The 14,907-nt window shown below is 42.0% G+C and overlaps 1 protein-coding gene across 1 annotated transcript in view; it reads left to right on the top strand.

Moving 5' to 3' along the window:
• Nucleotides 1-528: 528 nt before the first annotated feature.
• The window catches only part of FAM184A (family with sequence similarity 184 member A), a 167,320-nt gene continuing 152,941 nt past the window's right edge, over nucleotides 529-14,907 (top strand). Inside the window, exon 1 of the mRNA XM_065401662.1 lies at nucleotides 529-693. Coding sequence (XP_065257734.1) covers nucleotides 529-693 — 165 coding nt within the window. The remainder of the gene's footprint in view (nucleotides 694-14,907) is intronic.

The raw sequence follows: 14,907 nt of genomic DNA, 5'->3' as shown, positions 1-14,907 counted from the left end.
GCTTAAGACCTGTGAAGGCTGGGATTGACAGGTCCAGGAGTGAGCAGCCGGAAGTGACGACGTTGCTCAGCGTAAACAGTTCAGCCGGAGCCTGGTAACCGGGTGGCGGCTGCAGCAACAGTCACCGGCTCCTCCGCGCGGCCGGGCGGGGCGAAGCGGCAGCTCTGCTTGGGCTGGGCGAGCCGCGGCCGGAGACCCCCGCTCCCGAGGGTAGCGTTGTCAGGGGGCCTTTGCTGCCACCCCGGCACGGGGCGAGGGAAGCGGCTGCGTGCCCCGCTTGCTGCCCCGGTGCGCAGATTCTCCCCCGCCCGGGGGGTCGCGTCCCTGCCTTCACCCGCACCTAGCGGAGGGGGCGGATGGTGTGAGGGAGCCGGGACCGGGGTCACCGCCGCGGGGGGCTGAAGGCGGACGCTCCGCCCGTGACCCGGGCAGCGGGTGCGGTCAGGGCGCTGCGGCATCGCCCCGCCACCCCCCCGGTCGCTTTCCTGGAAAGCGGAGCGGGAGGGGTAGCGGGGTCTCGCTGTGAAGATGGCGACCCCCGGGATGAACTGGCAGCAGCATTACTACGGCGGCGGCGGCTCCTCAGCCAGCGCTGGGAAATTCGCCGCGTCCAGTTCCCAGCCGGGGCTCAGCGTGGAATACAGCCAGGATCTGCACCTCAAAATGAGCAAGAAAATAGCCCAGCTCACCAAGGTAAGCGTCCCTCCCAACTCTCCAACCGTGTCGTGTCTCCTGCTGCGAGCTGCTCTCCGGGTGAAAGAAGGAGATCGCTCAGCGCTCTCTCCTCTTCTATCTACAAGCCACATTCTTCCGCCGATGGGCAAAACTGGCTTCCAGTTCCCATTTAGATGGAGATCTTCCAGTGATTAAAACCTGGCGGATTAGTCCCTTTAAAAGCTGCATGTGGATTGGCTGCGCTGCCCCTATTGCAGTGATACCTTAATTCCCCAGGGTAGAATCCATAACGTGTTTTTCACCGAATATATAATGAGATTCATGCCGGTTTTGACGTCTGTTGACGGTGAAATCCTAAAGCAAAGGATGACAGCCAGCGAGACAAATAGTTTCCGTTACAAAACATGATATTAAAAATGCGTTGGAAAGCTATAAAGTGAGTCCATTTAACTGTGCTCGTGTACATAGTTTTTCCTGTATAACTGTCTGTGTTTAGGGAAACTGACACTGACTGTATTTTATATTTATACTCTAAAATTTATAGGTTTAAAAAAAACACTAACTTCATTTACATAAGAGGTGAACAAGCCCTTCTAGGTGATTTAAAAAAAAAAAAAGTAAACTTGGCAGTAGCTTTGCTCTCTATTAAGAACTTATTTTTAATATACCAGTAGGTTATTTTGAGTGTCCCTTGAGAATGAATTAACTTGGGGGGAGAGGGAAGAAGGGAAAATATCAGTTTTGTCTCACTGATTTAACAGCCTTCTTGACAGATCCTAAGCCCTGTAAGATGATACTGTACATACATTTTGTTAAAAGCTGATATTTTAAAGAAACATTGTCAAGGTTAGTAGACTGAAGGGTGACAGACTCTACTGTAGTTGTGATTTGCATATTCAGAATAACTTTTTACAAATGCATGATTCAATTCTGTAATTTTCCTTGGTTTGAAAAAGAATCACAATTCATAAAACACACAAACAGCTTTGCATGAGGGAAATACACAATGTGTGTTGGAGGGTAAGTAATTGGTAATGAGCCGTTTCAAGCTTCATATAGCTTATATTTAAACAAGAAGTTAAAAAATCCATAAGTAATAAACATATTAGTATCCTTCACATATTTGCTAAACTGGAAGAAGAAAACATTTCATCTCAGTTCGGCTTGTTTGCTGAACAGAAATAGAGAATTTTTTGGTAGGAAGTTTATGGTGGTCATGCAGGCCATACCAAATTGTCTGTGTATCTAGTTTGAATGAAATAAAGGCAACTATTTACCAGAGTCAGTTAATGTAGACAGCGAAATCCAATTATTTTGACAAGTCAGATTTTTCTTTCTTTTCTAGTTATTGACCTGATTCTTGCTCACATTGACCTCAGTTAGAGAGTGAAATACAGTTCAAACCAGTCAAATAACGGCTATAGTTAAGCTTATTTTCTACATATCTTACTTAAAACTTGAATTGTGGTTTAAAACTAAGATAATACAATTAGTAGTTTTTATCTTTGGTCACCATGTATGAAGAGTGTTCAGGTGACACTTAAATTGGCTTACAACACTTTTAGAAATTTAAGTTGTGGTATGTATGTGGGAATATTTGTACAGACTAATTCCCATTTGTGTACAATTTTAGGTTTATTTCCTTTTCTTATTTCAGTAGTTTGCATAGCATTTAATTGTTGTCATCAGAAGCATATTTCATTTCCATATTAAAATAGATGCATGGTCTTTTGAGTTCTATGTCATTGAACATACGCTATACATTCTGAGGTACTCAAAGCATTAAAGTAGCTCTTCATTCAGGGATTTTATGCAGGTAAATATTCAGAAATGTGGTGTATTGTAGTCTTACCCTTAATATCTTTCAATACAGTAGTTTATCAAAACTAATGCTTCAGTTTATTTTAAGGTTCATGTTGCTATAAGATGAACCCAATAATACATTATATATGTAGTCTTCTTATTTCCAAGGATCCCAGAACATTTTATAAAGCTAAGTACAGTATGTGGGTCACCCTTCAGGTTGTGTATTTGAAAAAGGTTGGTTTAATTTACAGGTTAATGGCTTGTCTATACAGAGAATTTATCAGTGGCAAGTTGGGGTTCAAATCTGCAGACTGGCTTGCCTTGCCCTGACCATGTGGACCCTGCTTTTGTACACTAAAAGTTCAGAGTGCAGAATTTTTAGTGCACAGTAGCAGGATCCACATAGCTATGTAGTGTGCGGCAAGCTATTGCGGTGTAAACCAACTTGCCACGTACTCTCTGTATAGGCAAGCCCAACAGCCCCGGAGCTGCAAGGATTTGTGTGTGAACCTTTACAGGGCCAGTGTTCATATTTGTTTCCTGGCAATACTGTGAGGTTCTACTGGCCTTTTTGGTAATAGACTCTTGTTCCAGAGTGGAAGTTTTGCAGGGGAGTGAGTTATAGAGTAGAGGAACTCACAGAAATTGACTTGTCGCGAGCCCCGTGTGACTGGAGTAAACCAGGAGGGCTCAAGGCTAGAGTACCTCTGCCTCACTGCTGGTGCGATAATGTAAGAGCTGTGATCAGTTTCTTAGGTAGCAAGATTCCACATCTTTTAGGGCTGTAGGTCAAAAACACCTTAAACTCCATCCATCTTGGCAACCAGTGCAAACTATGGAACACTGAGATTATTATTTGTAGTAGTATTTCAGCACCTTGGAGCTCCAGGTATGGACCAGGACCCCATTATGCTAGGTGCTGTACATCCACAGAACAGACTGTCCCTGACCCAAAGAGCTTACAATTTAAGTAGTTTTTCTGTAAGGTGAAAAGACATATTGAACTGTTGTACGGCTTGCATCTGAGAATATGCAGACATGTTTGTATGTGACCGAAGATATAATTTTAAGGTCACTTGGACCTTTCTTTAAAACTTCAAGACAGAGCCAGAAAATCATCTTAAATTGTAATCCAGGTGTTCAGGCAATTTTTAGGGCTAGGACTGCCATGCATACATCAGTACAGGATAACAGTAACTTGTGTTTTTTATTCAGCCCCTGAATAAAAGCAAGTTCCAAGCAAACTAATACTTTTTTTTTTTTCTCCACAGCAAGCAGTGATTTCATACTGCTTTGATATTCAGGCATGCAGTTGGTCAAATGTACATATGCAATCACATATAATCACAGATTATTTCTTGATGGCATGCTTTAATTTTGTTGTCAGATACTATTTTATCTTCTAAACTGGTACACAGATCTTTTGAAGTGCCTAGGAATAAGGAGCTTAAGCCAAATAGGAAGGACTAAAATTGCTTCAGCCACGATTTACCACAAATCTGCATGATATGGGGCAAGGTGTTTTTTTAAGAGTTGCATTTGTTACTACTATCTGACCTATGTTTTCCCCTTACATATTTTTGATATTAAGTATTTCAGAATTTTCAAGATATTGGTACGCTAACTTAGGTACTTTTGAAGATGTTTCAGAGTAGCAGCCGTGTTAGTCTGTATCTGCAAAAATAACAGGAGTACTTGTGGCACCTTAGAGACTAACAAATTTATTAGAGCATAAGCTTTCATGGGCTACAACCCACTTCTTCAGATGCATATAGAGTGAACCATATATTGAGGAGATATATATACACACACATACAGAGAGCATGAACAGGTGGGAGTTGTCTTACCAACTCTGAGAGGCCAATTAAGTAAGAGAAAAAAAACTTTTGAAGTGATAATCAAGATGGCTCAGTACAGACAGTTTGATAAGAAGCAAGTGTGAAAATACTTACAAGGGGAGATAGATTCAATGTTTGTAATGGCTCAGCCATTCCCAATCCCTATTTAGCCCTGAGTTGATTGTGTCTAGCTTGCATATCAATTCCAGCTCAGCAGTCTCTCGTTGGAGTCTGTTTTTGAAGTTTTTGAAGAAAGATGTTAGCTTTCTCTAAGTGTAAGATTTTGCAGGGGCAGAACTAGAATCTGGGTCTGTGGGATGGCTCATACCTCCATACTACTGCCATGCAGCCATGGAAGGGCCACATGCATTACCACATAGACCCTATGGAGATAAGCATCACAGGTAGTACCACCTCAGAAGGTCGGACTCACAATTTCAGTCATGGCCTCTGATTGGTCCATGCGCCCTACTTAAGTTCAGGAAGATTCCAGGATATGTCAGTGCAATGAGGTAGACCCCTCCCCCCCACCCACCCCACCCCCCCGCCAGCTGTACCATCAGACCTGCATCTTGGCTTACTCTTTGACTTCTGATCCCAGCTCGGACCCTTGGCTTCAGTACTTGGAGTCTGACTCCTGCTTTGCCCCATGACTTGGGTACTTGAATTCTGACTGCAGACCCTGGCCTTGCTGCTTGGATCCCACCCCCTATTATTGGTACTAGGACCCTGACCCCAGGTCCTAAACTCAGGCTACTGAGTTTTGGTCTTCTGCCCCTTTTGGCACCAGCCCTGATCATTAGGCCTGACTGCCCTAGCCCTGGTCTTGACACTAAGCAGCTTCAAAAGTGCCTAAAAGTGACCTAGAACCTGAAAATGATGTTCTTAATGTAATGTATTAGTATCTTATTCTTATGTGTTTTTTGTCTCAGTTAGGATCACCCTGTTGTGATAGGCCTTCTATAGAGACATAGAAGGAAACAGTTCCTCCCTTGAGGAGCCTGCAGTATAAGAATTGAGTAGTTCTGAATAAAGACTTCTGTTAGTGGATTACTGTTTCAGTTGCTTCTTCTCTTTCTCTGGATTTTTTTTTTTTTTTTTTTTTTTACTGCATCATCAGAGTCCTTCCTTCAAATGCTTTAACACATGAAGCAGGAATCTCAAAGATCTTGATTTTATATTTACCTTATGAATTACGTGCACCCCTGTGGAGAAAATACTTTCATCCTTCACTATTATGGTTGGAGCTACAAATTGCATTCGGACAAAAACAAAATCCAAATAATTAGCATTAGCTGAGTCACAGGTAATTTAGTCGACTGAAATAAGTAGACTAGATAATTGGACGAAAACCATCTGTTTGTACTTCTGTGGGGAGACTTTAGTATTGCTGATTTCTTGAAGTGGGAGGTTTAGACAGCTATCCATTTACAGGTTAATGGGAACCTACCCTGAGAGCTGTATTATGTAAACAGAAGCAATTAGCACTGCTTCAGACAAGCTTGTTATTCAAAAATAAATAAAAAAGCATCTGAAGGTCAACTACCAGTTAAAATGGTATGAAAGTTGGTCAACGCTCCCTAAATGTCAGGTTTAAATTTTCCTATTCTAGGCTTCTTTGTGCTTGGCTAAGTGGCTTATGTGAAGTTAAAATATTCAGCTGGCAACAACATCTTTTCGTGGAAGAACAGTAAACTCTCTCTTTTCCTAAACAATTAGAATTCCTTTCTGTCTTTGTCATCCAGACTAAATATTGCCAAAACTTTTTTAGTAATCCATTTTTCCTTCACTGTCCTGTTGGTGGAAAAAGGGTTAGGATTCAAGAGCCCAACACTTGATAGTGGCACAAAAGTAGGCTCGTGGAACTTCTTTAATACAGGAAGCATTACTTTTGTGATTTTTGTTGTTGTTGTTGATGGAGTGGGGTAAGTGGAGAGAATTTAGATATTGGTATCCTGATCATTCTGTCCTCAGACCACTATTTAAATGGTTAGTTTTCTTTGACCTAATAAACTGTTAACTTCAGCACTAAAGTTGTTTATAAGACATGTTAATCTTTAAGGGTGTCAGGAAGGAAGCTGGATTAAAAATGGACAATAAAGAAAAGCTGTGGGTTGATAAAGAGGTGATCTTAATATTTGTTTCGCATTAGTAAGTTCTTGTAAAGCAACATACGAGTAGAGATTCCTATTGGCCACTCTTTTATATGTGGAATTCCTACTGAAGTTAGTGATTTATTTATTTTTTTTGACTAAGAAAGAATGGCAGGCTTTGGTCCAAACATTTCCACATAGGTATGGTGGTATGTTTTTGCCTTTAACCAGTGGTTTGTGCCAGATAACTTCACTGAGCATAAGACATTTGGAAATAAAACTTTACTATCAGTGGAACCCTTTCAAATCATGAGACTTGACTCTTAGTTTCTGGTAGCTGTAACTTAAATTGTATGCTATATAAACAATGAGAGAACAGGGCTTTGTTAAAAGTGAGGTTGGTCTCTGCAGTGGCCTTTACGAAACATACATTTCGTATTCTAAGATTGAAGTTAGAAACTTAAGACTCTACCCAGAAGTAGTCTGTAGTTTCTATGACCTTTCCTTTTGTACCTGTCCTCCTGAAAGGTCAAAAGACTGCCTGAATGAAATAATGAATTCTGATTTCTGTCTGTGATTCCAAGTGTGTCAAATGCTTCTTCCCTACCCCTTCAGTTAATGCATTAAGAATTAAATATTTAATCTTTGGGAAAGCTTTTCTCTTAGCTGTACAACAGCCGTAAGTATGAGAAAGCTGTTTCATTATTACATGTCCTATGTTAATTCTGAAAATGCTGTTCTGTGACTCTCCAGATTTATTTATTTATTACAAAGATAATACTGGACTTCTGCGTAGTGTAACACTTACCTGTAAACATTTCTGGAACTGCTGTGCTGTAAGGTAAACTATAAATGCCCCAAAACCAACAAGGAGGGAGGGTCTCAGAGCCCAGTCTGTAGCCCAAGCCTGAATGTCTACACTGCTATTTTTAGCCCCACAGTGTGTGCCTGAGTCAGTTGATCCCAGGTCTGAAACTTGCTTTTGTGGATCTTTTTTGGTATGTAGATGTACCCATAATCTCTCTATTCAGCTCCAGTGAGACTCCATATGGGTTATGTGCCCAAGGCTGGACCTTCAATCCTGATTAGATATTGACAAACTGCAGGGAGCTCAAAGATATAGAAAAATGCTAAGAGCCATAGGGGTTGAGTGAGTAGCATTGCCCAGTAGATAGGTCTCCAGAATCCAATTTCCTGAGTTCTGTTCTCAATTCTGCCACTGACCTGCTTGAATTTTGCCAACTCACTTCACTTTTCTATCTTTTTTTTTTTCCCCTCCGCCCTTTTCCTGTCTTGTTTATTTAGATGGCAAGTTTTGGGGGCCGGGACTCACTCACCATCTATTGTACAGTTCCTAGCACAATGGGGCCCTGATCTCTCTTGGGGCTCTAGGCATTAACAGTATTTGTAATCCATGTCATATCCTTCCTAATGAAACAGACAATTCACACAGAAGGCTTAAACTGGGGAAGGGAATAGCTCTATTTATTACCACTTTACAGGATGCTTTCTTGTGAGAGTAGATGGCTCATGGTCAAAGCTACCATCCCCCACCTTGTCAGATCATACTTGATACTTGCAAAGTAGCTTAATTGTCTGTCAAACTATTATATATTTCCAGTACCAATTCTATTCTACTTTGACTCTGTTTGCAGTAATAGCAAGTATTGTTGTCTCATTCCCTTCCTTCAATCAAGGAACTAAGACCTACTGAAAGTCTGCTCATATATAGGACTAAAAGAGAAACCTCTACCCCTTGAAATGGGGGAGGAATGGTAAACCTCCAGACTAGTGTTGTCTTACTTAGAAATATCTTACAGAATTCTCAAATTGCTGTATTGTTCAAATTACTATTTTTTTTGTTAACTACCATCCCACTGTAGTTTGGCTTTTAATAGTGTTTTCTAAGAAAATGTTTTAAATCATTTTGAACTTTTTAAACAAACTCATGTCTACACACTAGTGTGCATTAAAAATAGCAGTTGTTCAGCATTCCAATATAATCCTAGAATTGCAAGTGTGGGACAAAAATTTGGAGGATAGGAATTCATAAGAGAACAGATTTGAACATCAATACCACATGGATAGGTCTTGAATAATAAAATGGGAGAGTTTAAATGATTTGATACTATCGCAAAAAGGGCAGTGTTAGTGTCTTTGTGTTCTTGAACACTAAATACTGAACATATTAAAGATTTCCCTGCAGTGTGTGGTGTTTTACATTTTTTTTATCAGTATTTTCCAAAGTATGGTGCATGCTCTTATGAGGGGTGTGAAGGACTAGTGAGGTGTGTCCATGCCCACCTGCCTGCCCCCCTCACAAATGTTCTCCAGAGTCTCAGCTTTCCTTTTTTCAAGTTGGTGTGTAGCTGTTATGGTTGTGAAGAAAATATTTAAAATTTGACCCAGGGTAACCAATTCACTAATGTTTAATCTGAGTTTGCAGAGAGCCTGAAATAATATCTCTGAGATGTGAAGTATCCCATTCATTTCAATGGAAGTTAACTTGGATGCCAATAATACTTTAAATGTCAGCTTCAACTGTTTCATTCATCAAAAAACATCAGGAAGATCTTTGGAAGATGTACACAATTCTGCACTGCATTGTTACTCATTTTGGTTCCACACCTACGAGGAGGAGGCGGCAGGTCCTGCCACCATCTTTTGAACACATGAAGTTTTGAGCTGGGATACTGCATAGCAGGGCCATTTAGCATGTTGATGTCTTAGATATTGCCATCCAAGTAATACTATTTTGATAATTTAAAAAATTACTTTTTAATATTATGTTATGTTTTACTTTTAGATAATGAAATAACTTGTTCAAATATTTGATACCTAATATTGAATGCCATTTCCTAAAATACAACTAAATTTCACTTTATTGAACTGTAACACACAGTGTTGAAAAGGGGTATGGGTTAATTTCTGGGGGCTCAACTTTCAAAAGTTTTGGCTATTCTGCTGTATAAGATATGTAATGACAATTTCATTGCAGAATACTGAATAAATCATTCTATTTTCTTTCTACTGTGCATTAAAGCCTTTTTTTAAAATGAGAAATCTTTTGTTAAGAGATGTGCTTGGGCTTTCTAGGGTATAGATATAGCATTTCTTATCTTAGGCCTGGTCTACACAATGGGGGTAAGTCGGCCTAAGTTACGCAACTCCAGCTACGTGAATAACATAGCTGGAGTTGATGTAGCTTAGGTCGACTTATTGCGGTCTCAACATTGCACTGGGTCAACGGGAGAAATTCTCCCGTCGACTTACCTTATGCTTCCGGTTCCAGTGGAGTACAGGAGTTGATGGGAGAGTGATCTGCAGTCGATTTAGCATGTCTTCACTAGAGCCGCTAAATCAACCCCCGGTACATCGATCGCTGCAGCGTCGATCCCTGGTAAGTGTAGACATACCTTTTAGCCTGGTCTACGCTACACAGTGTACAACATTACAGCCTTGTCCCACTGATGTAAGTGCCCTGCTACATCGATGACATAATTCCACCTCCACGAGAGGCGTAGCACTTACGCCGGTGTAGTTAGGCAACTCAGTGTCTGTGTAGATGCTGCTTTACTTACCTTCTTGACAACCTTAACTATAGGTTCTCTTTATTTTAAATTTCCTTGATAATTTGGGGGGAGGGAGGAGAGAGTGTGTGTGTGTGTGTGTGTGTGTGTGTGTGTATATATATATATATATATATATATAATATACACAAAATAATGTAAGCACTGAAGACAATATATCTTACTTTGAACTTTTTTGAAGTAAGGTGTGTAATGGGATGCTTGGTTACAGCCTTACTTACAGAGTTGCTAGTGAAGGTTCTAACAAAGTCCATAGTTTTGCCTCTGTACTGCTTGAAACAAGTCAATAAAGGAGCATCAAAAAACCTACTGGATAGAAAAATTAGCGACTTGGCCCTAGGTAGCTAAAACAACATGATGTTTCTAATGAGAGTCAAACAACTTTTCTGTTGGTGACTGATAATTCACTTTGGGGAGTTACCAAACAGGTGTTTATGCTTATGCCTTGCAAAGTAGAATACTGTCAGTTCTGAAGTCAAATTGGGCATGGATCCTGAGCTACCCTCACACTTCTCCCTGCTCGCTGAAAGGACAGCATGGAGAAACATACATTGTTGCTCGGTTTCAGAGTGGTAGCAGTGTTAGTCTGTATCAGCAAAAACAACAAGGAGTGTGGGTAGAGAGAATTGCAGCCTTTGGAGCTTTCATAAGATGTGCAATCAGAAGAATGGCAAATGTAGAAATTAATTATTGAAAAATATCTGTTTCAGAATTATAGCCAACCTTTGATTGCACTGCTGTGCTGGCTCAGTCTAACGCTAACTGATGTGGATTTGCCTCTTTTAATTAACTAGTATTCGGAGAGAGGGAACCCATGTTTTAATATGCAACTTCAGAGGAATCTGTCAGTGTGGATTTAGTATGCCTTTTTGAACTGTAGAGACTGTCTTTTATTTAGTTCATGTGGGAGAACATACAAAGCAGAGGTGATGCATATTGCAAGGTGTTCAGTTTTGTCCATCAAACTGGCTTCTTAGTTTGGCAACTTTAAAATCCCTAGAGCCTCATCAAATTAAAGAGAGATCTGTTATGACAGCTGGATGTAATAGCCAGAAGGTGGTCATAAGTCTTGAACGTCACATTGTGGGCACAATTTCACAGTACCGATTTTATAGAACAGCTTTGTTTTACTTTGGCCGCAGAAGTGGTGGTCATCTTAGTCCGGTACTCAAGTATAGCACGGTGCCACTGGACCGGCTGACAGCAGCAGGTATATAACCAGGACCTCAGGATCTGTAAGCATTAGCTGCTTCTGCTTGAGCTAAAGAATCCAGGTTCTGTAACTCAAAGGCTATAGGAAATTGATAAACCTCAGTGCATGGACTACCCACTAGAGGGATAGACACAAGGTATTTGTGTGATTGTGGACTACATGATGTAGATAAAATACTTGTTTTCCAGGCTTGATTAAGTCTAGCTAAGTTCCCTTTCCATGACCTCTATAAAGCACGTTCCACTAGTCCCTACTGCTGCTTTCAATACAGATAGATAATTCTTAATCAAATCCCCACTTTTATGATCTCTCTATGCTATAATAACCAACAGTTCACAAGATAAATCCAAGAACTAGTGGGACTCTCGTCTTGCTTGCCAAATTTACACTCCCACCCTGAAACCTTGCTCTCCTTTACAGTGTTACCATCTCCGGCCTGGTCTGCACTACAAAGTTAGGTAAACCTAAGTCAATTTGTTTTGACATAGTTTTGCATGTGTCTGCACCTAAATTAAACTCCCAGCAATGTAAGCATCCCATTTCATTGATGCAATAACACCAACTGCCTGAATGACACAGCCATTTTTGATCGACTTTCATTGACATAGTGTAAGGGCTGGTCTACACTGTGGGGGGGGGATCGATCCAAGATACGCAACTTCAGCTACGCAAATAGCGTAGCTGAAGTCGAAGTATCTTGGATCGAATTACCTGGGGTCCACAAGGCGCGGGATTGATGGCCGCGGCTCCCCCGTCGACTGCGCTACCGCCGCTCGCTCTGGTGGAGTTCTGGAGTCGACGGTAAGCGCGTTCGGGGATCGATATATCGCATCTTAACGAGACGCGATATATCGATCCCGGATAAATCGATTGCTACCCGCCGATACGGCGGGTAGTGAAGATGTACCCTAAGTGTAGACGTTTTACCTGTTGACCCGAACAGTCCTCCAGCAGCTGTCCCACAATGCCCCATCCCCTCTACAATAGTTCCTCAAGTCACAGTTTTGAACTCCACTGCCCAGGGATCAAACACTGGAAGCCTGCCCCTTTAAAACCTGCAGCATGTTTTTGAAATGCTTTTTCCTGATTGCCCACCTTTGCAAGCATCCGACCACGCCAGTTTCTTGCACAGAGAGCTACTAGATGTGCTCCTGCCTGCAGAATGAAGGAAGTCATGGATCTCTGCTGGCTGTGGGGAGAAGAGGCTGTATAAGCTCAGCTAAGGAGCAGCTGATGGAATACAGATATCTATGTGCAGATTACACAGGGGGTGATAAAACTGGGGTACAACAGGGATGAGCAGCAATGCCACGAGAAAGTGAAGGAACTTTGGCAGGCATATCAGAAGGCAAGGGAGGGCAACAACAAATCTGGGGCCGTCTCCGCAGATCTGCTGTTTCTAAAACTGCATGGCATAATTGGCAGGAACCCACCAGGACCCTGAGTGTGACTGTGGCAATTTTGTGAGAGCCTGGCATAGAGTCCCATGCAGTTCACTGTTTGTGTGTGTGTGGGGGGGGGGGGGGAAGAGGGGATTATGGGGAGCAGGAACGGGGATCAGGGGGAGGCTTAAACCATGTGGTGAGCCAGGAGCCATTTGAAACTCCACCGGAGTCAAGCCAGGCCTGCCAGGCAAGCACAGATGAGCCACGGTGACAAAGGTGAAGGGAGTTCAGGTAAGTGTATACATGCATTATCCCTCATAAATATTTCTTACCTTTTTGTTGCCCAAAATCTCCTCTTTTTCCTTCCCTTTCCCCCACCTTTCTTTTATATTTAAAAATCGCTCCCATCCCATGCGTTTAGAGAACAAAGCTATCAACTTTTGACTCCTCATTTTACAGGTAAAATATTAGAAAAAATGTAAAAAATAGTATGGCAGTCTGAGTTACACAGTCTAGATCAAATCACTGTACTCTGCTTGAATGAAAGTAGAAGAATTAGGCATCTGCTTTTCCTTTCTTTGGCTTGTTGGGCTAGGTGAGGGAATATTCTCTGCATGAAGAGTACTTTGTTTATCTGAACACAAATGTGTCTCTTCTATACTCATGAATCATCTCAATGAAACTCTGCAGTCCTTTCCCAAACATTGTGAGGGTTGGGGCGTTGCTTCTTGACATTGCCATGTCACTCTGCGATGAGTTCACTGGCACCATTACAATGAACAGGCTAGCAGCTTCTCTTGTCCTGGGTGGCCTCAGGAAGCCAGTAGCAGCTGTGTTCTCTGGACCTTTGTCACCTTCAGGTGTGAGTTCAGCCAAAACCACCACTGCCTGTGAAAATATTGGCAATAGTCACAGCATTTTCCTTATAATCATACTCAGTGTCTAAATCTTCCTGCAACAATTCCGCTCCACCCTCTCCCTGCTCTTTTGAGTTGCAAAGCAGTGCTGTAACAAGGTGCTCCAAAGCTAAAGAGCCAACTAGCTTTTCTTATTAAAGGCTTGTGTGGGAATAATGTAAAGAAGTTTTGAGGTTTTCCCTTTCTGTTGTGACTGTAAAGTTATTGCTATATCTGTCTGTTTTAATCAGCAGCCTCTGCCATGGTGGTCTTGAGATGTGTCCCCTCCATGCTTACTGAATGTCTGACCCTGATCAGGTGAAGAAGGAAGCACACCAGGGAAAAGATGTTTGGCCACAACGTCCAGTTCTGTACAGCAGCTTCCCATGAACATGAGGATTAGAGGGGCTGCCTCTGACTACTCTGACAACTCGGGGCGGGGCAGGGGGATCTGCATACTCCCTAAGATCCAATTCTTATGAACTCTTTGAGTTGGAGGATCAAAGGCCTCCAACAGACCCCAGGCTAAGATTTAGGCACACTTTTGTGGTATCTCCCACCTTGACCTCCAGGTCCCTATGCATACAACATGCCCCCATAGCCCTATTGGAATCCATGGGTATTTCATCATGAAGGCGAGCCCTCTGCACTTCTGTCCAGTGGTGGGACTACCTGACCTGTTCCTTCTCTGGAAGGGTTACAATTGTTTAAGTGACTACACATCAAAGTGAGTATATTGGGGAATTATCAGACAAAGAACATCTTCCCAGGAAGGAAAATAGGATGGCAGCTGGCATAGTATCATAATCCCCAGCATATTAGTGGGGACATCCATGTAATCTGAGCCAGATGACTATAAGAACCTTCAAGACTTGGGCTGCACGAAGTAGCAGAGTCTCTTAAAATACTGCTTGAGGTGTTGCAAGTAAGTGCTTGCAAGCTCTTGGATGCACACCATACATCCATGCCTGGTCACCTACTGCTACCTATCAGTGAAGCCTTGTTAGAGTGGCTAAGGACACTGGCAAGCTCCAGTATCAGTTGCACCAACCTTGAAGAAGGCAGCTAAGAGGTAGCAGATACCATCGATTGAATTTGAATACACATATACCACCCTGTGCCAATCTTCCCTGTGCCAGATTCCTTTGTGGTAGTGATATCCCATGAGAGAAGCAAATATTAGCAAATGAAAATGACACGGTAGGCTAGAGAGCTGAAATGACTCAATTTTATTAAGCAGGAACAGCCATTCCTCAACCCCATTGGAATTAAGGATTGGTAACTACCAAGCACTGTTAACAAGAAGACTGTTTAATCTGTCATAACATCTCAGATTTTGCTGACAATCTGCCTCAAGAATCTAAGGAGGTGTACAAGTCGCTGATTCTACCAGAGCTCAGGCAGGAGCTGC

Source organism: Emys orbicularis, chromosome 3, assembly GCF_028017835.1.
Source record: "Emys orbicularis isolate rEmyOrb1 chromosome 3, rEmyOrb1.hap1, whole genome shotgun sequence".
Lineage (NCBI taxonomy): Eukaryota > Metazoa > Chordata > Testudines > Emydidae > Emys > Emys orbicularis.
The sequence above is the reverse complement of the archived record's forward strand: the minus strand, read 5'-3'. Positions and strand labels throughout refer to the sequence as shown.